Below are 26,665 nucleotides of genomic sequence, written 5' to 3'. Positions count from 1 at the left end.
TAAAAAATCAAGATATCTCAACATATCCATTGTTTAGGGAAGCATTTAAACATTAATAAGTGGCACTTTGCTACTAAGGGTGAGGCTTGGCATGATAATAAGGTTACCATCACAGTGAAAGAGACATTAGGTATTTGCCCGTTGGATTCATTTAATGAGCATGATTTTCTTTTCATATCCCACCAAAGAGTATTTTTCAATCATTGAAATGTGAAGCTGACAATAAGTGGTGAATATCCCTGTCCTATGAGAATTTGAATAGGGAGATGTTAGGGCTCAACATTTACGCTGGCAATCTCATTCGTGTGATGTCTATGCTTGAATTGAAATTACACGAGATGATAAATTAGATTCGATAACGAACCCACACTATTTCTGAAACATGGTAAAAAAATAGAATGATTCCTATTGTATTGTGACTAAGGCTGAATAGGAGAGTAAGGTGAATGTTGAACTGAAGAAGCAAAAGCAAGCAATGGCGACAGTTATCATCACTTAGATAATGAAAGATGATAAAATATATTTGTAATTCCAATATTTTTGTTAAATTTTGTTTTTAGTCTCCAAACTTTTATATCGTGTTATTTGATCCCTTATAAAAATCATATTTTTAATTCCTTTTCACAATCTCAAGTTAAAAAAAAAAAAACAAAAATAGGAGAGTAAGTCGAGGGATAAAAAGAAATTTATATAAAGTTCAGAAATTAAATTATACAATATAAAAATTCAGAACCTAGAAATAAGATTAAGGAAAAGAACTAAAAATATATTTTACTCAATTATATATTATGTGAGTGCCACCTCATGTTTTTCAATTTGATGTTTAACGACCAAACACACAATGATGCTTAAATTCAATTGTTTTTTAGCCGATCTTGGACCCAAAAAAATGATATTGTATCTGGAACCCTATATAGTTGACCTAAAAAAAATTTAATTGGGTATTAAAAAATGTATAATATCTAAAACAATTTCTAATGGTATTTTGTATTTACATTAACATGATTTTGCATTCAATGTTACTATAAAATAAAGTATTTTCTTTTAAAAATTTATAAAAAAACAAAATAAAAATTAAAACAACTTATATTTTCCTTCAATTTCATATTCATCATCTTTTAATATTTTTTCACGTAGATTAAGAAAATTAATAAATAACTTAGTGAAACAAATTCATTAAAATATTTTTACTTTCTTTCTCAATTTCTTTAAATGTATTATTAAGTAAATTAGGTAGAACTAGAACAAAAGTTATAATATTAATTCCCGATTAATTGAAATCGTTGATCAATTTTTAAATGGAGAAAGTAGTCTAAATTATAAAATATTAAATTAAAATGACTTAAAATTTAATATTATTCAAATTGACTCACTAGATGAATGAATCGGACTTTTTTGTGTGCGATGAAATTATGTGAATTTTCACCTTAAAACAGGGTTGAAGAAATCATTCCTCGTTTTTTTATTCGTTGCTACTTTTCACCTCTGCATTATGTTTGTTGATGGCTTAAAACCTCTAGCTAGGAATAAACAGTAAACAACAACAGTTTACATTACTGCTCATTACAGACTAGGGTGAAATTTAAGAATAATTATGTCTCACTCTTCCAATGAGACATGTTACTCACTCAGCAAATGCAATGGCAGTTTCTGAGGTGACCGAGCAGCTTCTTCAAATTTCATTTTGAAGTTGGTCAATTCGATTGACGCGCGGGGCATGGCAAGGCAAATTCAACTTCACGCCGCCACGATTGGTTTGGTTTGTTGAGATTACATTACCAAAACTATTCGATTTGGACATTTCTTACTGTGCATGTTTCATAGGCATTTAAATTGCATCTCCACACTTCTATTGCAAAATCAATACTACTTATTTTTCCTTTCCCGTGTAATGTGATTGGTGTGGTTGGTGTTAGTCAGAATTTTACGTTCTGGAGGATTCTGTTTATTTGGGTGCCAAAAAGGTTGGAACTTGGATGAGATTTTCGACTATAAGTTTTGTGGGAATTCAAGATCTTTACTTTATAACTCTCAGCGTTTGTCATTTAGATCAAAGATGTTTGGAAACGGTGAAGCCGTGACTCACAGTGCATGCTCCAATGGTTCTGTCCAAACTGTAAATGGCAATTTGGAAGAGAAGCTTGATGAACTTCGTCTGCTAATGGGGAAAGTGGATGGTGATCCACTGAGAATAGTTGGTGTTGGAGCTGGGGCTTGGGGTAGTGTATTCACAGCTATGTTGCAGGAGGCTTATGGTGGTTTAAGAGAAAAGGTTCTGATTAGGATATGGAGAAGACCCGGAAGAACGGTTGATAGAGCCTTGGCTAAGCATTTGTTTGAGGTTATCAATTCGAGGGAGGATGTATTGAGAAGGCTGATTAGGCGATGTGCGTATTTGAAATATGTTGAGGGAAGATTGGGTGATCGTGTCCTTTATGCAGATGAGATTTTGAAAGATGGATTTTGCTTGAACATGATTGACACCCCTCTTTGCCCTCTCAAGGTTGTCACAAACCTGCAGGAGGCTGTGTGGGACGCAGATATTGTGATTAATGGCTTGCCATCAACGGAAACCCGTGAGGTATTTGAAGAAATTAGCAAGTACTGGAAAGAGAGAATCACAGTGCCTGCCATCATTTCCTTAGCAAAGGGTGTGGAGGCAGAATTGGGGCCTGAACCACGGATAATAACTCCCACGCTAATGATCAATCAAGCAAGTGAGATACATTTATGTTCATTTCATTAATTGTTTTTGTAGTGAACTATGTTGTTTGAATTCTCTGCACTTTGAAGTTCCCTGTGTCTGTATATTCTCTGGAGCATTTGAATACATCTTTGATGATAAATTTAATCCTCTTTTAATGTGATTTAAACCTTTTTTTTTTACAGTGTGGTTCTGTGTTTAGCTATTTTCTTACTTTATGTTTTTGTTTCATTGTCCTGTAATTTGAATTTTTAATTCAGTTTAATTTTGTTGGCATGTTTATAGTTTATACTAACTAAATGATTTTTTTTCCATCCCCTTCACTGTCTCTATCATGTTTTGTAGCTGGAGTCCCCATTGAGAACATCCTTTACCTTGGAGGTCCTAACATTGCCTCAGAAATTTACAACAAGGAATATGCAAACGCTAGGATATGTGGGGCAGAAAAGTGGAGGAAACCACTGGCAAAATTTTTGAGGCAGCCCCACTTTATAGTGTGGGATAATGGTGACCTTGTTACTCATGAAGTTATGGGTGGATTAAAGAATGTATATGCTATTGGAGCAGGTAAAAACTAGTTTATGTGGTTACATTGTAGAGAACAACTTAGTAGAAGCAAATAGGTACATACAGTTTTTTTTTTCAAAAAAAATTTAGAGTTTAGTGTTTTGCATTTTCTCATGCTAAATATTATTTGGGAGTTGTTAGATATTAAGATAAGGTATTTAGAGGAAGAGAATTTCCACCTGCCAAGCTCCTTTCTTTTTTAAAATCTTTTGTTTTTTCCTTGAAGTGCAAACTTATTGTATTTGCTTTTGTGAAACTGATAGAGATTAAACATGTATAGCCTACAATTGTAGGGATTTGTTGGTTTCGTGAATCCTTACTTTTCAAGCATCTTTCCCTTTTTATAATTTCTTATTTCTCACTGAAGAGGCTTGCTTATTGTATTTTTTTTCTGCCAGATATCATTCAGAGCCCTTGGGTTGGAGATTAGGAATGATTTTTTAGCCAACAATTCTGTGCTTCTGTCTCTGGTTTTGTTTTTGTTGAGTTTTTATGAATATTAAATACTATCTCCAGCTCAAGATCTGTTTCTTCATTCGTTGCAATTTAAATTTAATACTAATTGTTAGAAAGGAGCTCTGTAATCCTTGTATTATACTGATCAGAGTTGATCAAATGATTTCTCCATAGAGAAATGTATTAAAGAATATATTGATGATCTTGACTTTCAAGAACAACTTTTTTTAACAGTATTTAGAAGATGCAATTACTTAAATTATTCATTCCTGAGGTCTTGATTTTATCAGATAGAAATAATTTGTGAATAAATTTTCAATTTTCAAATAAAATTTTGTGTCAGATAGACCAATAGAATAGAATTGATATCAGTCAGAGGATAGAATTGATATCAGTCAGAGGCTGACATACTATTTCATGTTGTAGTTGGATTGAGTTTCTAGATTTTGTTCGTCTATTGAGCTTTGAATTCCTTTTCTATCTCACCATAGTATATTGCACTCTTAATATTTTCAATTCTTGTAATTTGTACTCACGACCTTCAATTTAACAGGAATGGTAGCCGCTTTAACAAATGAGAGTGCCACCAGCAAGTCAGTGTACTTTGCTCACTGCACATCTGAGATGATTTTTATAACTCATCTATTGGCAGAAGAACCAGAAAGACTGGCAGGGCCTCTCTTGGCTGATACGTATGTAACGTTGTTGAAAGGTCGCAATGCATGGTATGGGCAAAAGTTGGCCAAAGGGGAGTTGAGCCTTGAAATGGGTGACAGCATCAAGGGCAAGGGGACAATTCAGGTATAGATTTTGTGGCTCTTGCTGTCTGATTAGAATTTCATTCAAGTTTTTGTGTTGCTGCTTATCAATGATGTATATTTTGTTGTGCATGTTGTAGGGAGTCTCTGCAGTTAAAGCATTCTATGAGCTACTTAGTCAGTCCAGCTTAAATGTCCTAAATCCTGAAGAAAACGAGCTCGTTGCCCCAGTGGAGCTTTGCCCCATCTTGAAGATGTTATATAAAATACTAATAATTAGGTAATAATTTTTGCTACCTTACTGTAATGCTCTCTCCTCACTTAATGGGATAAGTCTATTAAAATCAATGGATTATGCTTCCAGCATCATCTGACATACAGATACAGTAATTAGGTGTAGTACTTAGAAGTTTTCCCTGCAATGTAAAAATTGAATCCAGTAACGAAACTAACTTTTCCATGGTTTTGTTGAACTCTAATATTCAGGGAATCTCCAGTAGAGGCAATTCTTCAAGCATTGCGAGATGAGACAATGAATGATCCTCGTGACCGTATTGAGATTGCCCAAAGCCATGTGTTTTACAGACCATCACTTCTTGGTCACCAGCCTTAAGAATTAAGAGTCTTAAGTTTATCTTCTGCTGCTCCATATTTATCCACCGCCCCTCCTAAAAATATCTGGAGTAAGCAAAGTTGTGTATCCAACGATACTATATTGTTGCAGTTAATGTGTATCCTAATTAATATAATTGGATATTCTAGTTAATAATATAATTATGTTTTTTAGAGAGAGAATATACAATTGTTATACATTGCATATTATAGTGTAATTATCTAATTATTATTAATTATATTAGGTACATTATACTATATATGATATAACATACTTAGGCAAACTCGGGTAGACAAGAAAAAAAAAAGCCTGTCACATTTACAGGATGAATAGTTGAATCTTTTATGCTTGGTATTATAGGAACTTAAGGTGGCACATGGCATCGAGAGCTGCATGGCTCATGTCACTTGTGAACGATGGTTATGAAGATTCGAGAAGGTAAAATGAGGGCTGACTTGGATTAAGATTAATTTAATGGATGCAAAGTATCTTAACAAATGAAATAATACTACTAATTTCAAGTATGGTGATTACAAAGCCTAACAGCAACAACTCTTCAACTACCACGTATATTTCTCACGAAAGTTTAACTCCATTTTTCCAGTGTTCAAATGAACAATTACAAAAGCATATTTTACGGTTAGTTAAAATTCATTAAAAATTATAAAACTATAAAAAAAAATAAGTATCACAAAATTTTGTAAATTTCAGTTAATAATAAAGAGGGTGTTTAAAATAGTATTAGGCTAGGTAGTAAAAACATTTCTCATTACACTAAATAATATCACTAGAAATTAAAAGATGACAACTATTGCTAGTTTGTTACCACAATTACTACTGAACGAATCGTGAGCAACAACGTTTGCCCAAAATGGAAGGCGAAAAATAATATTCAACGTGACAAGTAAAAAGACAAACTTAATTAAGGACAAAAAAAAAAGTAATTAACCTTGTATATAATATTGCGGTGAGTTTTACGTAACAGGAGATAACAAGACACAAATTAATGAAATAGGTGGCGAATGAAAAGGAAAGAATTTGAAATATATATACATCATGAAATGCGAAGCAGAGACTTATTATGAACGGGATTGACTACAAAATTAAACGCAAATGCTTACTACCCTGATTAGTCAACATACCAATTCGGTAATGAGTCAATGGTGTATCGGTGTGAATGAATAATTGTTTGATTCGATATATATTACAAATTTAAAATTATATATATATATATATATATATATATATATATAATTAATATTATTTGATTAAAAAAAGTTTAATTATATTTTAAAATCTAAAATAAAAATTAATAATAATGAGATTTAAAATTTAAAATAATAATTAATAATAATGAGATTGAAACATTAATTTAACTTAAATTAAGAAGAAAAAAATCAAACCTGTGAACAGGAAATTCGAGGTACAACTCAGAGACCATGGCAGCAAAACTAGAAATCTGGTAGATACCGTTGGTGCAAAGGTATTTACCAGCAGCAGTGGGGGTTTCAATAGCAGAGTTGATTTGATTTGATTTTAAGAAGAACAAAAGATTCCTAATCAATCAAAATAAATTGCATTCATTTGATTGAATTTTAAAAAAAAATCAAATTAAATCAACAAGCGTATGAATTAATCTGTACACAATTGTGTTAGTTATTTTTTTTTTTCAGTTAGAAAATTACAAAGAAAACTAAGTCCTATACCCATGGCGTGGCATCTGTTAGCAAAAGAGAACTAATATCTGCAGGACAAGAATCCGACATGACTAAGGAAGAAAGAGTGGTGTAGAAACACCGCACCCAACCACCATTGTGCCAGTCACCACCAACCTCCCTTTCACCGGATCCGCTCGCCTAAACCACCAGCAGCCTCCCCTTCACCGATCATTCCAAACCAGATGCATGAACGATCCAACAACGAAATTAGGTCACCAGTCGGATCAAACCCATTTTTATAACAGTGATTTTCACTAACTCATATAGTCAAAGTGTCATTACATACACATTCCTTCCTGCTCTTGAAAGAATATTAACAACTCTCAAGAGGAGCATGTCAGCATAGCAGATTGACAAGCCTCAAGTCTGTAGATCAAGTGATCAACATACCCAGAGGAGTAGTACCTCAGAATTTGGCATGTACATGTTATATTTTAGGTATATACACAAGCATGACTAATTTAAGTGAAAATATTCAATGATTAATTATTTTCATGAAATAGATCGATAAAAATAATTTTAAAAAAACCACTTGGAAAGAAATATTGTCGAGATTACCTATGTGGTATATGAAACCAAAACGAAAATTTGTCTTTATATGTTTGATATTTAAAGAAAAATATCTATTTTATTGGATAATTTTTTTAAAAATGTGACACTTATTTTAAAATAAAATGAGTAATTTTATACACCAAAATAAAAATGGAAAATTATAATTGATTGCTATTATAAAATAATTTAACACCGACAACATAGTAATTTTAAACTCATATCAATGTTCATTAATTCAAATTATTGTAATTGTTAACCGATTGATTTGAATATTTTTTAATTAATTATAACTTTATGGTTATATATTTCATTGATTAAATATATTTACGTTTTGTTTTATTTATTTTATTAAATATTTGTATTATCAACCTAAATATTTAAATCATAAAAATATTTTAATAAAATTATATAGTTTTGTAAACTAAAAATGGAAAATAGTTATTTGTATTGTTTTAACAAAAAATATTATTTTATATATACAATTGATGACTAGTTATATTCATTTTTCAGCCAATAATGATATCAATTAAGGTAAAAGAGTAAAAGGAAGAGGGGCATGCATGTATATATTTGTGTGCTCCTCTCCTCACCCAGTCTCATGCCTGTGGCAGCTCTCTCTTGTTCCCGCCATATTCGGCGACGTTTGAAACTTTCTTTCTCTTCTTCCTTTCATTCGTATTAACCAATTTTGCGATAAAATATATATATATATATATATATATGAGAGTGATTTTGTATGAAGCAATAGCTTAGCGATCGATCAGTGGAATAGCTAGCTAGCAATTAATGGAGAAGTACCTGAGAGAAAACTTTAGCGTGCAGCCGAAGAACCCTTCTGAGGATGCTCTTCTCCGATGGAGATCCGCCGTCTCCGTCGTCAAGAATCCCCGCCGCCGCTTCCGCATGGTGGCCAATCTCGCCCAACGCGCTGACGCCGAACAAAAGCGCAAGAAGCTCCAGGCACGTATTCATTCCAATTCCAATACCTCACAGTAGATCAAAATCCGATTGCTTTTGCTCCTTTACAAATTTCCGTTTTTCATAACATTGGTAGCGTGAAATGAAAGCTAGTTTTAAGTGTAATTAAGTTCTTATTAAACCAGTTACGTACATCATGATTTAGAAACCCTGTAATTTTTTTTAGCTATAATCATCATGCATGTACGCAAATTTATCTTAATAATAAAATCTTACATGATCCGTACCGGAGAATTAATTCCTCCTAAAATAAACAGATCAGACGTATCTTTCTTCACACGGTTTCCCGAAATTCATTTTTTCTTCTTGAAAGCCTAATTTTCTTCCGCCATATCAAAATCACAGCCTTTTAAGTTTACTAGGATTTTGTCAAAACTTAAAGGGTTTTGTTTAGTTATTGAAAAATTCTCTCTTTCACCTACTTTCTCTGTGGAGGTATTTAAACTTATTTAATTATTGATTAAAAAATAACAGTAGCATATTCAAACATAGGAATTGAGTCTGATAGAAGGGTTAGTGCATGTTTGCTTGGGTGTTTTGTATGCACATGGCTTCAATCTTTCCACGTTTAAATCAAATTTTAGGTGGAAGCTACAAGGTTAGGAGGAGGAGCTACTTCCATTTGACGTGAAGAATCGCATCTCAAAATTCAAACTAAAAATATGCTACTTTAGTTTCTCACAATTTAATTAATAAATCTGTTGAAAAATATGTTCATATTTAGTGTTTAATCACATCTGCAAATTGGATTGTCTAAAAAAAACTTTCTCCCATAAGAATTAATGTAGAAGAAATTTCCTAACTTTCTCCTTGAATTTTTCCGTCTGCTTTTCACACACCTACCTCGACTTGAGAATTCAATTTTTATGAAAATTAAAAATGAGAGTGACGGACATTGAAATTTCTTGTTTTATGAATCAAGTTTCTCGAAAGCTTAACTGACTCAATATATTGCATCAAGTACCGTTCAAACAAATTAGTCTCAATCTTTCAAAGATAGGCAAACTTTTTTCATACCGGTTGCCATAGTCGGGAAACAATTTGATATAGTCAAATCAAATGGCTGTCAATAGGATGGCACATGTTCTCCACCATCCACCTACATGTTAAAGCTTCTAATCTTTATCTTTTTGTCTCGTTGAATTGTAGTTTTTCAACATAAAGCTCGTCTTTTTGTGCTTCCTAGTTCTACATATATTCTAATTGTTTCCATTATGAAACTCAAACAAAACAAAATTAGTTGCATGACGAAATTAAGATATCATGCATACGTATATCTTTAAGTTAACCCATGCAACCATGCATGACCACTTGTTCTATCATATGCTATATGCAATGTAAAACAGCAAAGATTCGTGTTACTACCCTACTTTGAGTCATTTTCTTCTTTGTCTTGGGTGCCTATTCTTTAGTCTTTGGTGCTACCCTACTAGTGTTTCTATCATTTTCGGTGTATTTCCAAAGCAACTTCACTTGGTCGTACTGATTTTATAAAATTTATCATAATCATAATATTTATATTACTATTAATTACAAAAAAATGACATGAGTTGTATGCTTAGGATTTGTAAGAAATTTCATACAACTCCTGGCCTAGCAAATCAATAAAATTATGTTATATACCGTCCTGATTAATTTGACAACTGTCATCTCAATTTTGTATTTGTTAGGAAACAGATACAACAACAAATCACACATAATTGTTATATCTGGTGCTTTGAGTAATTTAAATTTCTTTTCCTACTTCGTTAGGCAATTGGTTCATGTACATTCTTTAAAAAAAAGGCAATTGGTTTATGTACATAACTTACCTTTCATTGAAATTACTGTATGATAGAACTGCTATATTACCATTTAATGTGTGATAGAAAAAGAGGGTGTATTTCTCTGCTTTCGTTTCAAGTTGATTTTAATTATAATTGTGATATGTACCAGTATTTTCAATTTTCAAATATCTCGTTCTTCAGAGCCATAACAACTTATCGTCTGATCTAACCCTCATGATGCTTTATCAGCTTGAGGGTGAAGACGATAGATTATACTTATTGAATTTAAAATTATTCTCCAACATTATTAGCTAAACTATCATAGTTTTTGGACTTATTTATTTAAGGGTAGTAATATATAGACACTCATATATCACAAACACTCCTTTGATATTCTTTATTTTTTTATTTATGTTTTTCTTCTTATTCATTATATCACTTTTTCTTTTTTTTCTCTTTTTTTTTTAGGTGCCAAACAGCATGAGGTGTTTATGCATCTTTATTTTTTATATATACCGCATGGAGCAACAGTTTTTTTTTTAATAAAAGAAACGCTTTTACTTAAATATTCATTATTAGATTAAACTTTAGTAAAACTGTAAAAGTAATATTAAATTTGTTACCAGTGCCATTGAAATTTATGACTTTTACATGATCATATATGTTAGAGATAATAGGATATGTTTTCATCAACCATATGCATGTATTTAGCCGTTAAAATATTTACTCAAATGATATCTTGATAGAAAAAATGATATTTTCCTCTATGCTCACACTTCTAGTTTGAATAATAAAAAGTGCTAAACAGTACGAATACGAAATTGTATATACACTGCACGGAAAATTCGTTCACAAAGTTATCATTCTTTCATTTTTATTTTTTTTAGTAGAAGTTTAAAGAGATGAGAGGTTATCGATTCGAAGTTATTTAGTGTCACACTGTCACATATCTCATTTTTTTAGTGCATATGAATTGGTGAGTAAATTTTATGTGTAGTTGTGTGCTTTTTGTTTAGCTAATTAAGGAACTAAACCGTTTAATCTCTTATCTGGCACTATGAAAATTGTTGTTCAAGTGAAAAAATGCGATATATATATCAGTTAGCTGGAAGCATGCACATACAGGATATATAAAAAAATGCAATATATATACCCTTTTAAACGTTGAATGTCATGCATTTATTATCTGTCGCCCTAACACACTTTGCATATGCTCTAACTATCTTGACCAGGAAAAGATACGGGTGGCTCTCTATGTGCAAAAAGCAGCGTTGCAATTTATTAATGGTATACACACTTAACCGCTTTCAATATTCAGCATCTTTTGGTTATTCACTCTAACGTTGTTGTTCTGTTAAATTATTTTTTTTTCTTTTCCTTCTCATCCAGCAGCTGGGAACCGTGGTGGTGGTTCCATGCTCTCCAAAGAGATTCAGGAAGCAGGCTTTGGAATTGAGCCTGACGAATTAGCCTCCATTGTTCGATCCCATGACACCAAATGTTTAGAACATCATGAAGGAGTTGAAGGACTAGCAAGAGCTGTTCGTGTGTCATTGCAACAGGGCGTTAACACACTAGATGTTCAGCACAGACAAAACGTCTATGGTTTTAACCGCCATGCCGAGAATCCCCCCAGAAGCTTTTGGATGTTCGTTTGGGATGCAATGCAGGACTTAACTCTAATCATCCTTATGGTATGTTCTTTTGTTTCAGTAGGTGTTGGAATCTTAACAGAAGGTTGGCCAAAAGGTATGTACGATGGAGTGGGAATCATACTATGTATCCTTTTAGTGGTCTTTGTCACTTCAATCTGTGACTATAAACAGTCTTTGCAATTTAAGGATTTGGACAAAGAAAAGAAAAATGTGAGCATTCAAGTTACAAGAGACAGCAAAAGACAAAAAGTTTCAATTCATGATCTAGTGGTAGGAGACATAGTCCATCTGTCAATAGGGGACATAGTTCCTGCAGATGGGTTATTCACATCAGGTTTCGGTTTATTAATAGATGAATCAAGTCTATCAGGTGAGAGTGAGGCTGTGAATGTTGATCAAGAGAAGCCTTTTCTTCTATCAGGGACGATGGTGCAAGATGGTTCTGCTAAGATGCTGGTGACATCCGTTGGTGTGAGGACTGAATGGGGAAGATTGATGGATACTCTGAACGAAGGGGGAGATGATGAGACACCACTTCAGGTCAAACTAAATGGGGTTGCCACCATTATTGGAAAGATAGGTTTGTGTTTTGCAATAGTCACATTCATGGTTCTCACGGGAAGGTTTCTCTGCGGGAAAATAGCTCACCATGAGATCACAAAATGGTCACTAAATGATGCATCTAGCCTTCTCAATTTCTTTGCCACTGCTGTCATTATAATAGTTGTGGCAGTTCCTGAGGGACTGCCTTTGGCAGTCACACTAAGCCTTGCATTTGCAATGAAGAAATTGATGAATGACAAGGCACTAGTAAGGCACCTCTCCGCATGCGAGACAATGGGTTCAGCTAGTTGCATTTGCACTGATAAAACCGGGACTTTGACTACAAACCACATGGTTGTGGACAAAATATGGATTTGCCAACAAACTAAGGCCATTAAAATCGGCAACAGTGAAAATGTGTTGAAGTCCTCAATTTCTGAGCATATATCTGATCTCCTTTTGCAATCCATATTCCAGAACACTGGCTCAGAGATAGTCAAAGGGCAAGATGGAAGGAACAAGATCATGGGTACTCCCACAGAGTCCGCATTGCTGGAGTTTGGCTTGCTTTTGGGAGGTGATTCCAAGTTTTATAACGACAAGTATAAAATAGTGAAGGTTGAGCCTTTCAATTCAATCAGGAAAAAGATGTCAGTGCTGGTGGCTCTTCCCGATGGCACCAACAAGTATCGAGCATTCTGCAAAGGAGCATCAGAAATAGTTGTCAAAATGTGTGAAAAAGTTGTTAATGCAGACGGCAAAGTCGTCCAATTGAACGAACAACAAAGGAATAGCGTCACAGAAGTTATCAATGGTTTTGCTTCTCAGGCTCTGAGAACGCTCTGCATTGCCTTCAAGGATATTGAAGGATCTTCTGGAAGTGATAGTATTCCTGAGGATAAGTACACGTTGATAGCTATTATTGGGATCAAGGATCCAGTGAGGCCTGGAGTCAAAGAAGCTGTTAAGACTTGTTTAGAAGCTGGCATTGTCGTTCGAATGGTGACTGGCGACAACATAAATACTGCTAAAGCAATAGCTAGAGAATGCGGCATATTGACAGATGGAATAGCAATAGAGGGACCAGATTTCAGGAACAAGAGCCCTCAAGAACTGATGAACATAATACCAAAAATACAGGTCTTGATTAATTACTGTTCCCTGGATGGATACTCCTTTTAATGTTTGGCAAGGATGATGCATTTATAAAATGGTTTCTTGATGTGTGTAGGTAATGGCCCGATCCTTGCCTCTTGACAAGCACACCTTAGTGAAACATTTGAGGGATGATTTTTATGAGGTTGTGGCAGTAACTGGTGATGGGACCAATGATGCTCCAGCGTTGCATGAGGCTGATATTGGACTTGCTATGGGTATTGCAGGGACAGAGGTTTGTTTGTTACTACACCCACATTCTATATAAAATCCTTCATGACTTACCATTTGTTCCATGCCATCTGAGATTGCGTGCCATTATCTGCTTGCCTTGTATCATTTTAGGGTGAGAATAGGATTCATATAGTAGGCAACAATAATTATATCATTTTGTGGGCATACTTAATATGTTTTCAAATCAATTGGTTTTAATATTTTACGTAGCATTGTTTGTTAAGGTATTGTTAACCTCCATGTTCCCCAGGTAGCCAAAGAGAACGCGGATGTGATTGTAATGGATGATAACTTCGCAACCATAGTGAATGTTACCAGATGGGGCCGTGCTGTTTATATTAATATACAAAAGTTTGTCCAGTTTCAGTTAACAGTTAATGTTGTGGCTCTCATGCTGAATTTTGTTTCAGCATGCGTGTCAGGTAATACATACAGCTAACTTTTTAAGACGATCTTTTCAGGTCATAGCTAAATATTTAGTTCAATTTAGATGACTAATCACAGCAGAATCCATTTCAGGTTCTGCTCCTCTTACTGCTGTTCAAATGCTTTGGGTAAACATGATCATGGACACCCTGGGCGCATTGGCACTGGCTACAGAACCTCCTCATGATGGGCTTATGAAGATGCCACCAGTTGGAAGGAACGCCAAAATCATCACCAGGGTCATGTGGAGGAATATAATTGGTCAGAGCATCTATCAAATTATTGTCCTTTTGGTTCTCAAATTTCGTGGCAAACAGATTCTCAAGCTCAATGGACCTGATGATGCTACCTTACTTCTCAATACCGTCATATTCAACACCTTTGTATTTTGCCAGGTAATAGATCAGTTAACTTCACGTAGTAGACCTTGGATATATTTGATTAAAACATATTTGTTCCTCACAAAAAAAAAAAGTGTTTTCTGATTTTCATATTTTACTTTCCCTGAGTCTCAATTTGTGTAGTAATTGGATGTTTATGTGGTAGGGTAGTGCATAGTTTTTTTCTCCATTGTTACTTAATATGCTTGGCCTTGTTACTTACTTTTTGGTCATGTTCATGCATCCTGAGGCACACACTAACCAACTCTTGTCATTGGAAACAATATTTCTGTCATTAACTAATAGGTATTCAACGAGATAAACAGCCGTGACATGGAGAAGATAAATGTTTTGCAAGGCATGTTGAGCAGCTGGGTTTTTCTGATGGTCATGGCCGCAACTATAGGGTTTCAAGCCATAATAGTTCAATATCTTGGTGCTTTTGCTCAAACAGTGCCACTGAGCCAGGAGTTGTGGTTAACAAGCGTGATGATTGGTGCAGTAAGCATAGTTGTAGGTGTTGTCCTAAAGTGCATTCCTGTTCCATCCAGTAACTACATTGCCACGCACCATGATGGCTACGAGCAGCTTCCAAGTGGACCAGAGCTGGCATGAATACGATAGATTAGATTATGCAGTTCACTATATAACTTTGATCACAATTTTGATTCTTTTTTTTTTTTCAAACCCTTAAAGAAAGATACCTACCCCTAAAGAAAGATATACCATAACTTGTCATCGTTGGTTGTCTTTCATTTTAGAGTTTATTTAGACTCTTCCCACCATTCTTTAATTTCTGCCCTCAATATTTTTTCTATTTGTCTCATTTGTTGGTTGCACTGTCATTGTCGATCTTGAGTATGATATCATCCATAATTCCTCAACCCCCTTTCCTTTCACTCTTTCGGAGGATGTTTCTTTGTCTGTAGTGAAAACATTAATCTGCTACTAAACATGTACCGGAGCGAAATTAGGAGGCCAAGTTTACAAAGTTTTACTTATCGTCAACTTATTATTATATGGTCGGATTATTGTTCAAAGTTAATAGTTTTTTATGAATAATGTTATTCTTCTAATACATTTTTAGAACAATTTGTATATATTTATTATTTTTGTTCATCTATTCTTATCACATCATTAATTTTATCATATACTTCTCTCTTTTTCTTTCTGTCTCTAATTTAATGTTTGACCCAAAAACAAAACATTTTGAGAAAGATAAAAAAACTTATGAATTTCAAAAATCTTCTTTTGCCAAAATATATATATTTGTTACCGAAAAAACTCTATGTATATTAAATGTTAAATTAATCTATAAGTCTGAAATTTTTTTAACAATTTTTAATTAGATATTTAAAATATTTTTCTTAGTTGAGCTTCTGAACTTGTATTTGTTATTTATTTAGGTCCTAGGCCAAGTTTTTATGGGCCAATATTTTCACTTTTGCATGTTAACATTCTCACCTTTACAACCTTTAGATGTTAAACTTGTATTCTCACTTCTTGCAAATAGAGGTGGGAACGGATCACACTAAACTTTTATCTACTTGACATGATGTATATCATAATTATTAAACTTAAATTTAATCTAATTACCTATTACGAGCTATTTTTAGGCTTTGGTATGGTCTACTTAAAAACCTATTTACATAGTTTGTTTTATAAAAGACTGGTCAACAAGCCAACAAGCATATAAACCTAAATAAGCCAACAGGTTTAAATAGACAAACATACTTATTATATATTAATACTTATATATATATATATCAAACTTAATAGGTGTTTTGAAAAACTTAAACTTCATTTTTAGTAACATGTTAGACCTTTGACGGGTCATATTATAGATCTCTGACATGTTATTTGATTTATTTTTACCCATACATATAAAATTGAGAATAATAACATGCAAATACTTAACCATTTTTAATTAAGTTTCAAATTATTTATCATTTTTAAATAGATCATTTAACTATTTTATTTTACTTTACAATTATGTTTCTGAATTCGTATTTATTTTTTTAATTATGTTCTTATTAAGAACATAATTCAAAAATAAATACAACTTCAAGAACTGAATTGAAAAATAAATATTTTGAAATTTAATTAAAAAATTTAAATTTTACCTTTATTAAATGATTAAGTGAATGACCTTGACTACTGTCTCAAAGATCAATCTTGTTTGGTTGAGTTTGAGAATTAATTCTTCACCTCGTTCTCAGTCTATCACTTTTGTCTTGTCAGACATTATTTCTTCGGCTATGTTTAACTTAGGCTCTCTTTTTTGTTCCATCTATTTGACATCGATAAATGAGCTAATCTACTAAAAAAAGTCAAACAACCTAGGTCATGAATTTTAATCTCATCTTTATCACTTTAAGTAATAAAAAATATCTGAGCAAATCAACTCATTACTTATTACATGGCTATTACAATTAATTGAGATAAAATTTCCTCATTCTTTGAGATTATTTTCAAGATTTGATTAAATAACAACGATTAAATTTTCTACATGATTTAACTTTAAGGTTAATTTATTAAAAATTAATAGTTTAAAATAACTTTATATCACATTTTAAATTGTTTACTAAGAATCTAAAATATAATTTATACATTTAAATATAGTTATTTATTATAAATAAAAAATTTAATATATATTTATACATAAAAAAACCTTTTTTATAAATTTTAATTTAAATTAAAACACTTTTTTGGTTTTTAAGACAAAATTAAAATTTTAGATAAACAAATGATTTATTAGCTGAATAAATTGAACTGAACTCTTCTAACCGATAAGTCCTGGTTTGATTCCTGCAATCAGTCTTCCTTACCATAAAATTTTGTATGAATGGTCTTGTACTTTGCTTCTTTTCTTCTGCTAATAAAAGGGACAACAAATCTTTCGTTTTCTGTCTCAACAATCTACCAACACAGTACATTCTTTTTCATCTTCGGCCTTGAGTTGTGTCAAGTGCTGAGACTCTTATGTCGAGTGCATGTGCAATAGAAGTTGTCTAATCCATTTGAAGCATGTGGAACGAATATTCTTGCTAAATAATATGCAAACTTTATAATGGTGCACATTGTACCGTGGCTTTGACCTTTCCAATTTCCTCCTAATTTGAGCACTCTCTTACTCCTTTCAAATAATTTTTTTTTAATCACCTTTTTTTTTGGTGAATACTCTATTTTCAAAATCTTATGGAGTTCCTGTTTTTCAGTTTAAGATTGGTGATTTCAATTATTTGATGCATGTGGAGAGCATTTCTGCTTTGAATAGAACGACTAAGACAAAGTCCATTTATAGTATGTGAATGTGAACTCTAACAAATTCTTGCAGTAGATTTAATTGCCATATTTTTTACGATACAATAACATTGTACCAATTGATTCACGCTCTCGTTGTATCATCATTTTGTTATTTTAAGGTTATGCTTAGCATTCTTTTCTTTTTGTTAGACTTCAACATTTCAAAACTCATTCTTTTTTGTGCATATGTTAATGTATCTTTTTTTCACCAAGTTCATCCTGTAATATGCATATTAATATTTAGTACGATATATACATAAACAACCTTAAATGTATATACAATGCAATACACGGAATACAGTGAAGATATATGTATGCAAACAACCTTAACACAAACATGAAAACGGTGTCATATTTCCCCTTTTGTTTGAAACACAAGCTTATACTCGATTCCAAGAGCGTTGATCTGTGGGGTTCACAGACCGATTTAGATTTTGAACCCATCTACAAAGTATGCTAGTTAGCAAGTATTTTTTTGCATTAAGAGTACAAGAAATTTAAACAGAATAAATTTAAAAGAAATTATTTAAAATGACAAACTTTTAATTAATTTATGTAAAATATTAGAAATGCTTTACAAGAATAAATTTTGCAGGTTTATTCCATTTATTTTCCTTAATGACCTTCAAATAAAATAAATTAATGAAAAATCAAATAATTTATAAATTATATGATTTATTTTACTTGATGTACTTAATGTGAGCTGTCTAACGATCCATAAAATTCATCGTTTCTAAAAACTTACTATTAAGTGGAGTATGTTAAATGACTTATTTGATCTATACTCTATATTTAAACCTAAGTCATTAAGGTCCTGTGTTTGGGTAAGTTTTTTTATAAGTACTTCTCAGAGAAGAGAAAAAAAAAAAAGAATTATTCATAAATTAAAATAAAATTTTCATTTGCTAATTTATAAAAGCTTTCATTTCATGTAACTTCTCTAAAAAAATAAAAAAAAATCAATAAATTAACTAATGATTACTTAATAGAGAACTAATTTTTATTTTGAAAACTCAATTCATTTTTTCTCCTATAACCTAAGTGATAAATCATGAACACTTTTAATATCCTAGATATGTTGTACCGCTCAATCTTGTAAGACAATGATGGAGAGTCCAAATTTGAAGACTTTGGTGAAGAAAACCATAATGTCTGCATATGTATGGAGTACTGCGCATGATATTTTTGAAATTATTTGCGAAAAGCAAGATGATAACAATTTTAAAAATAATTTTCCTGTGAAACGAGGTATACAATCCGACCACAAACACTGCATTTGGAATTGCTATCAGGAGTTACCATCTGTTTCCCCATTGACCATATTTCTAGAATCCTATGCCACTAAAATATAACCACATGCACGCATAAGACCGTGACATGTGCAAACATGTCTTTATCACACATACAATCCAGTCACTAAAACACAATCTAATTCGTGAGCTTCCAAGAAACCAAGCATGGATTTACTAGTCATGGGTCACCACCATTGGGGCAATGTTCTGTTCTGTTGGCCTATGGTCATAAGTTGTGAATCATAATTAAAAAGGCAACTAACGTGTCAAAACCAACCAACCAACATTGCGGCTTGTGCTTATTCACGATATGCCACTCTGATTTTAAACCCTTTACTCAACATATATTGGTATTGGTTTTTCACAAACACCAGGGAGCTCTTGAAAACTTGAAAGAGGGCAAATTAATAAAAGCATAGAGCACAGCAACTCACATTCACAAGGCCACATCCACAGACCCCAAAAGATTCGAGTAACTGGCCACTTTTGTCATACGTGTGGGCATCTACCCTACTTTTAGATCTGTGCATGTCCTTTCCTGTCATGAAAGAGAATTTGAAGGGTAGAGAGATAAATATCTATGACTCACATGGGTAGGACCTGTGCACAACCTGTCATTATATAAATGTGTGTGTGGCCCATTTGCAGTGTCAGCAACCCCATGTGATGGTGTGCCTTGTGGTCCCCTTCTTTTCTCTCCAATAATGGCAAAAAAAAAAAAAGACAGACCCCACCAATTTACAATTTGAAGGGGAAAATAATTGAAGGAACAACGAGACAAATTCTCCTTTAAAATCATGAAGCACACAAGAGGAGAGGCAAATAGACCAATTAGTTTAAAAACTCACTTTTGATTCTTTCTAATTCTTGTTTCTCTTTTCTGTCAGGGTTGTTGATAAACTGTGTATAACAACTAAGTAGAACTACAAACTTAACTGATGGAACATAAGATCCAAGCTAAAAATCTCCACTTTGAACTTTAATCCAGCTAAGATTGACATTATACACTCCCCTCCTCACTTCTGGCCTTCAAACTCAAGTTAGTTACCCATCATGGGGGGGATCTCAATCAGCCTTGTAGTTATACAACTCTGCATTTACGGTTTTACCACTTCATCTATGCATGCTTTCTCTGGGTAATGCTCCAGCTGTACAAAGACTTCAAATTATACCTGTAACAACATAGGACTAACAATCTAAACTACTACATCCAAGGGTAATGAGAAGAAATTACAGTGCCATGGAGTTCCTACTACACATTGACTCAGGTGACTCTTTGTGTGTTATTTTAACCTGTGGTTTCCTTCAGCTACTACAGATATGAGAAGAAAGAAAATAATACAATAATAATGCTAACAAAAGAAAGCGAATGCCTGCCCCACTTCCTTCACTGAACTGCTTTTTACGTATGCATTTTGTATTGTAGTAAGTAGTATAGTACTGAAGATTGATGGTGATAGCCGTCATGATGGTGGTGGCGGTGATTCTCAATTATATCTGTCCGGGTTTCTTTAGTCATCTTTCACTTCCTGTAAATGTTGCACAAAAAAGACCAAACCGACATCAAAATTTAATAAACTAAACAACAAACCAATCCACCTTGACGACAACATGCAAAAAAGCCTCATCAACATAAACACCCGAACTAGCTTTACCTGAACATCAGGAAACTAAATGCCAATCGGTCCACCGGTGCCTGCGAACATACCAATAGTTCCATGGCCAGAAGAGAACCTAAAAACCAACCCAGATCATAAAAAAAAAACAAACAAACAAATTATAGATACTAAAATTCATGGCATGGGTAAAGAAGACTAATAGGCTAAAATGTGATGTCACACGCCAGTACCTTGGTATTTGGCAATTAAAGGATTTGAAAGTTCCCATGTCAAGAGCAGACGCTGCAGGAAGTAATGTGCTAGTCCCAAATTTGGAGTTGGCAGATGCAGCTAAGCCATCTGCATCAATGGCCTCATTAGATCCATTGGAGAAGGCAACCATGAAGTCTCCATCAGCTTTTGTTGGGGAAGCAAAAGGGCTATCAGGGAGATTATGCTCCAAACTGCATTTATTCATAAACCACTTAAAATGCTGACAATCAAATTTAGGCAAATTGGAAAACCTGAATAAATGCACGATTTTTGTTGCCATGAACTGAAAAAGGGATTTGGTGCAAAAAGGTGTTTACTATTCTGGTGCCCTTTTAGCAATTCAAAATAAGAAAAGGTTTTATACCATTCTTGCAAATCACGATCTTCATGACTAGAGCTCTGCTTGCCATTGCCTTCATCATACCCATTCTCACCATTGACATCCACTTCCTTGCCAACAGAAATGTTGACCTGCTGTTGACCAACAGAAACTGATGCAATACTAGCTGGAGCAGAACTTGAACCACTCTCTGAAATCAAATAACATAAATCTCAACAAATTCATTCCATTTCCCAGAAACGCACCAAGTTCAATTCAAGAGCAGCTGAAATTCGCTGCCTTTAAAATGTGAGAGAGAGAGATATACCCTTTGGGGCCTCTGAAGTGATGTGAAAAGAAGGAACAAGATTTTGGTTGAACATGTTAGGAGAATGGGTGGGGGAAGGAATTGGGCTTCCGGCGGAAAGTGCACGCTGGTGATGCTTCTTGATGTCAAGAAGTTGTAGACCCATTAGCCTCCTACTTTGTAGCTCAAGAGCTTGCTGCAAATCAGCTTGCTCCTCCAGCTTCCTCCTCCACAGCATGTCTTGAGTATTGTAGAACATTCTGCCTCCTAAAACCATACAATTAAGACAGTACACGTGTTAAGTAGAGTAGGTTTCACCAACACAATCTGAAAAGACAACAAAATGGAAGGTTCAACTACCAAGTTGAAGATCAAATTGGTCTCTAGCATCTAATCCAGTAGGAGTACCACATGGTGAAAAATCTCCTCTATCTACCTGCTGCTGCTGCAGCTTCCTGCAAATCACAAGAAACAATAGTGAGCACATTCAAAACAAACTCAAGGGAATAACAAAAACAAAAAGTTAACATAAGAGTAGAAAGAGGGGGTGCCTGTACTTGTCTGGGACTTTGCCCTTCTCCTTGTAAGGCTTAACAAGCACTCGTGCATCACACACAAAATGAGGGTTTCCTTTAGATAGAATAAGCTTCACGGTCTCTGGATAAACAAAGGTAACAAAACCAAACATTCGCTTCTGCTGGTATGGGATCCTCACGTCTTGGACAGGACCATATATGCTTCAACAACAGAAATAAAAACTATAAGTTAATATTTCTGCCATCGACCAACTATGCACACTGACCCCAGTTAACAAAGTTAAACCTAAACAATAATAACCTGAAGTAATTTGAAACATCTTCCTCCCTGAAAGTGCTATCTGCTGGGAAAGTCAAGTAGATCTGCCTGGAAGCTGGGTTTACCATGCCAGGACTGTTCAAAGAAAAATCATTTCTTTCAAGCCTGGATCGTCCAAATTTATGCAAATCCTCACTCATCATCAGAGCTGCAGCTGCCGCTCTGCAATTATTATCAACCATGATTAAAATTCTGCACCCCAACTATTATAAAGACAACAGTAACCAAAACACTTGATTGCAAAGGGGTACCTTTGGGTATCATTTTGTTGCTGCTGCAACAGGAAATTCATGCACTTAGGGGAGTATGGAAAAGTGGAAGAGGCCATGAGCTGAGAAGCAGCAGCCAATCTTTGTTGCTGACCAGATTTGGATCTTAAGAGCTCATGGCACTGCTCCATCATCTCAATCTTGCTAGGAGAGCCAACCATTGCAGCATCAGCATCTCCAAGTCCACCATGAAGGAACCTGCAACTAGTCCCATTTTTACAGTACCCTCTAGCAAAGTAAAGACAAGGCTTCCATCCCAACCCAGAATTAGGGTCCTCAGTGCCCAAACAAGCATCATTGACTGAACAACTCCTACGATGAAGAGACCCTCCCCAACCATAGGAAGGAAAAAGGGTAGGGTCAGCAGCAGTAGTAGGACTTGAAGACAAGTCTGAGTTACTAGGGTAAAACATATCTGGGTTGTTCTTGTGGGAAAGAGCAGTACTAGTTGGAGAACCATCATTCAGGAAAGCAAGCTGGTCTTGAAGTTGGAACTCATCAATTGGATCTGAGCCTCCGTTTGCATAAAAGGGTAAGGACAATGAAGAAGTAGAAGAGCCAACAACTAAATGGTTGGGACTCATCAAATCATCAGGAGTTTGAAGCTCAGACATGGTAGGCCATGAAGAAGGGTTAGGGATAGTGAGAGCAGGAGGGATATTGGTGCCACTGAGCCTTGAAGAAGTGTTTAAGTTTTGCCTAGAAATAAAGGGTGAAGGAGAAGGAGGAGTGGAGGGTGTGGGCGGAGAGTTCGAAGGTAAACCTAACTCCTTGCGGGCTTTGAGAATCACAGAGTGAACAAGTGCTTCTGGACCAAATGCTAGTCTAATCATTTCCTTTTCACCATGGTCTTGAAGAAGAAGTACACCCATGATTTTGGAAGCATTTTCAGGGTCCAAGTTTTGGATCCGTGAAAACACAATTCTTGTAGCTTCGTAACCATCCATCGGTGAACCCCAAAAAAAATATTGCTACTTGATTCCACAGCAAACTAGTCTATCCTAAAAATCAAATTTGCTTTTTTTCAAGTTGAGTCTCTCTCTCTCTCTCTATTCCCTAGTGGTCATGTATCTCACTCACTCCTGTTACAAGTAAAGTTTCTTTCTCAACCACACACAAAAGCCCTACCTACCAAGTTGAGATGAGTGGTGGCACAGTGAGTTTATTTGTCATATTCCAGCAAGCATAGCACAAGGGGAGAAGAAAAGAGTAAGAAAGTTGAGTGTTAAAAGTAGTATTCCCGTGTGGTTGATTAATGGGAGAGGACTAACGGAGGAGGATGCCAAGAGTTACCTTTGGTAAAAGGAAAAAGGAGAAAAATAAAGGAAAAGAAAGAGGGACAGAAGATGGTGGTTGAATTTCTCTATAAAGAAGTTATGAGGGCAAAAGTTGCAGAAACAACAAAAGGAGAAACTTCCAAAAAATAAACTCTTTTCCTTTTCTTTCTCCCTCCTACTACTTATTAAGCAGCTCTATTCTTTGCCAAATTAAAATTGAAATCCAAATCTGAGGAGAAGAGTACGGGATTACCCATGAAGGAAGATAAAGTCAGTCTCTTTACTCTTGGTTCGGTTACTGTGTTTGAAGTTTGAAGTTTGAAGTTTGAAGTTTGAAGACACAATGGTATTCAGTCAAAGTTACTAGAAAAGCCAAACCACCGCCTTGCTTAATAGTAATTGGTTATAGTAATAATATGGTTGCAGGCTTTGTAGATAGAAGTAGCAGAAGAAGAATCAATAGCCAAATGCGTTTTATGGGGGCAGTGAAGTTGAGAGCTCAACTCAATTATCAAGCCAAGATTTTCTTCACTAACAAGCCGGAGAGATCCCACTCTCACACTCCTCTCTATGTATTTAGTATTTACTTTCAAATTTCATTGCACACCAAAACTCAACAGTCATTTCCTCACTCCAATTCCTCCTTCAGAGTTTGCTTCTCACGCCCCAACACAATCTCTCTCAGCCTCTGTGGGACCCTCTCGCCATTGGAGACTGAACAGCACGCTCCAGGTTTTGCCTTCATTGGCTCATCATGTCTTTACTCAGATTTCTTAATGTATATTTATATTTATTTATTTATCAAAAAAATACATTATGTATGTTTGCTGATTATAATTAATTCAGGGAGTTTCAACAATATGAATGAATTATTAATCAAAAATCTTGATTTCAAGTTATTTTAGACTTGTTGACCTTCAGTAAATTCAAATATGATTGAGTAAAGATATTTTTATTAAAAATGACTCGTCAAATTATGTGAGATTAATAATTAATAGAATCGATAAATATTTTATATCAATCATATAATAATAAAATATATATATATATATATATATATATATATATATGTGAATTATTATAGTTTTTAAAACAAATTACACACTCTTCTTCTAAAACTTGTTTGTATTACACATGATATTTTCTGTTTTTGAATTCTAAAAAAAATCTATAATTTTTAGACTTTTGTTACATCCATCTTTCCCTTTTGGAGTAAAAATTACATTTTCTCTCTTTCTAATTTATTAAATTTTTTGATAAATATTTGGTTAATGACTTAAAAAAAATTATTAAGATGTGTAAAATTACTCTATTCATTACTTTTTTATATTTTTCTATGATTTTACAATGAATATTTTATTATTTTAATTCTTTAATTAATATCCTAAAAACAATTATCTAAAAAATCTAAATTTTTATGTGACTATTTTATTAACAAAAAATATTATATTTAAGATGATTTTAAAATACATTTAAAGTAAAACTTATTAATATATCACTTTTACAATAAAAATAAGTAAGTGTACTTTTGAATTACAAATGTAAATTTACTTTTACTTACTTTTACAATCAAACTTTCAAGAGTTTACATAGCTCGTGAGAGTTTTATAAACTCGATTCGTGAATTCAACTTATAAATTTAAAGACTTCACTTAATAACAAAATATTTATAAATAACATACCAATTAAGCATTTCAACAATATAATAAAACAAAATAATAAATCATAAATTTCACAATACTTAAATAATCAAGTCTAATAATACATCATCATTAGATAATAAATTGCAGATGTTATAGTAATGATAAATCATTCTCATCGAGGATTTGATATTATTCGAGAACAATTATTTGATGTTATTAAATATGAGAATTTTTGTATTTGAAAATAATACGCTAAATGAATATATGTTGAACACTAAATAGACAGAAAATAATAAAAAATAAATTATATTTTACTCTAATTTTTTTTAACTTGTTAATTCGATGATAAACTTAACAGAGTTTATATTTATTAAGAAACGAATACCATAAAGAAAAAATGTGTTAAGTGTATTTCAGTGATGTCCCACAAGTTATATCACGAACTAGCATTAATTAAACCCATCATTTGCCATTTAGATTACTTCTTATTTGCTTGGTGATGTCCCACAAGGTGTTGCTCCCCTAGCTCCTCTATCATTATTCTCAAAGGGTCCCTTTACAATTATCACAAGTATATGTAATTTATTTGTGATTGTTGTTGGGATGATTACTTGATAATATAATGTGTTATTATGTAAAGGAAAGAGACAGGTGGTTCTTTTGACGCTAGAAAATCACAAAAGATATATAGGATTTGTATAGAGTATTTTTTTATTTAATTTTTTTAATCTAGGGAATTTGTATAGAGATAAGAGTATGATAGCTGCATCCTGCTTTCTCACTTATCGTTTTTGAGATGCCCCACAAACAAAATAGAAATGATGACTTAATGTCTCTCTCCACCTGTTTTTTTTTTTCTCCCTCTTCGAATCTAAACACCCAACTCATATCTCGATATATTTAGTAATGCTTAAAAGTTAAAAGTACATTTTTATACTTTTAAAAAAGTTACTTACATCAACATCTTTTCATAATACTCGTGTAATTCTTAAGTCATTTCACAGCTTATATTGCTGATGAC

At 33.5% G+C, this 26,665-nt stretch overlaps 3 protein-coding genes and 1 long non-coding RNA gene across 7 annotated transcripts; 3 read left to right on the top strand and 1 right to left on the bottom strand.

Annotated features, from left to right (window-relative positions):
• Nucleotides 1–1,459: 1,459 nt before the first annotated feature.
• LOC100807558 (probable glycerol-3-phosphate dehydrogenase [NAD(+)] 1, cytosolic) lies at nt 1,460–5,280 on the top strand. Its single transcript, XM_003539869.5, has 5 exons — nt 1,460–2,717; nt 3,050–3,271; nt 4,281–4,528; nt 4,626–4,765; nt 4,972–5,280. Exons 1-5 carry the CDS (start codon nt 2,057–2,059, stop codon nt 5,096–5,098), a joined length of 1,398 nt encoding a protein of 465 aa, XP_003539917.1. The 5' UTR covers nt 1,460–2,056; the 3' UTR covers nt 5,099–5,280.
• Nucleotides 5,281–8,154: 2,874 nt separating this feature from the next.
• On the top strand, nt 8,155–15,420 carry LOC100805063 (putative calcium-transporting ATPase 11, plasma membrane-type). 3 transcript variants are annotated; one of them, XM_041007312.1, is made up of 8 exons: nt 8,155–8,328; nt 11,345–11,399; nt 11,505–13,190; nt 13,389–13,450; nt 13,542–13,700; nt 13,950–14,121; nt 14,219–14,520; nt 14,812–15,420. In XM_041007312.1, the coding sequence occupies exons 1-8, from the start codon at nt 8,155–8,157 to the stop codon at nt 15,118–15,120; spliced, it is 2,919 nt and encodes a 972-aa protein (XP_040863246.1). In that variant the 3' UTR covers nt 15,121–15,420. The 3 variants fall into 3 exon arrangements, with proteins under 3 accessions (XP_040863246.1, XP_040863245.1, XP_006591995.1); XM_041007311.1 differs by having other exon boundaries at nt 11,505–13,450; XM_006591932.3 differs by having other exon boundaries at nt 11,502–13,450.
• Nucleotides 15,421–19,934: 4,514 nt separating this feature from the next.
• Nucleotides 19,935–24,433, bottom strand: LOC100801341 (zinc finger CCCH domain-containing protein 53). Of its 2 annotated transcripts, none has more exons than XM_003539859.5 (9): nt 22,707–24,433; nt 22,438–22,617; nt 22,152–22,337; nt 21,961–22,055; nt 21,622–21,867; nt 21,339–21,504; nt 20,953–21,165; nt 20,759–20,837; nt 19,935–20,632 (listed from the first exon to the last, which is right to left on the bottom strand). In XM_003539859.5, exons 1-8 carry the CDS (start codon nt 23,669–23,671, stop codon nt 20,774–20,776), a joined length of 2,115 nt encoding a protein of 704 aa, XP_003539907.1. In that variant the 5' UTR covers nt 23,672–24,433; the 3' UTR covers nt 19,935–20,632; nt 20,759–20,773. The 2 variants fall into 2 exon arrangements, with proteins under 2 accessions (XP_003539907.1, XP_006591992.1); XM_006591929.4 differs by having other exon boundaries at nt 22,158–22,337.
• LOC106795226 (uncharacterized) lies at nt 24,214–24,822 on the top strand. The gene is made up of 2 exons (XR_001383703.2): nt 24,214–24,347; nt 24,428–24,822. It is a non-coding gene; the product is annotated as an uncharacterized lncRNA (long non-coding RNA).
• Nucleotides 24,823–26,665: the final 1,843 nt, after the last annotated feature.

This window comes from Glycine max, chromosome 12 (genome assembly GCF_000004515.6).
Source record: "Glycine max cultivar Williams 82 chromosome 12, Glycine_max_v4.0, whole genome shotgun sequence".
Classification (NCBI taxonomy): Eukaryota; Viridiplantae; Streptophyta; class Magnoliopsida; order Fabales; family Fabaceae; genus Glycine; species Glycine max.
Note: the sequence above shows the minus strand (reverse complement) of the source record. Positions and strands in the feature narration are given on the sequence as shown.

Coding starts and splice junctions, on each gene's coding strand:
- LOC100807558 (XM_003539869.5), top strand. CDS start 2,057: ATGTTTGGAAACGGTGAAGCCGTGACTCACAGTGCATGCTCCAATGGT. Junction 2,718..3,049: donor GCTAATGATCAATCAAGCAA/GTGAGATACATT, acceptor CATGTTTTGTAG/CTGGAGTCCCCATTGAGAAC. Junction 4,766..4,971: donor TATAAAATACTAATAATTAG/GTAATAATTTTT, acceptor TCTAATATTCAG/GGAATCTCCAGTAGAGGCAA.
- LOC100805063 (XM_006591932.3), top strand. CDS start 8,155: ATGGAGAAGTACCTGAGAGAAAACTTTAGCGTGCAGCCGAAGAACCCT. Junction 8,329..11,344: donor AAAAGCGCAAGAAGCTCCAG/GCACGTATTCAT, acceptor TATCTTGACCAG/GAAAAGATACGGGTGGCTCT. Junction 13,701..13,949: donor TGGGTATTGCAGGGACAGAG/GTTTGTTTGTTA, acceptor CATGTTCCCCAG/GTAGCCAAAGAGAACGCGGA.
- LOC100801341 (XM_003539859.5), bottom strand. CDS start 23,671: ATGGATGGTTACGAAGCTACAAGAATTGTGTTTTCACGGATCCAAAAC. Junction 22,338..22,437: donor GATGTTTCAAATTACTTCAG/GTTATTATTGTT, acceptor CTGTTGTTGAAG/CATATATGGTCCTGTCCAAG. Junction 21,505..21,621: donor CACTTCAGAGGCCCCAAAGG/GTATATCTCTCT, acceptor ATTTGATTTCAG/AGAGTGGTTCAAGTTCTGCT.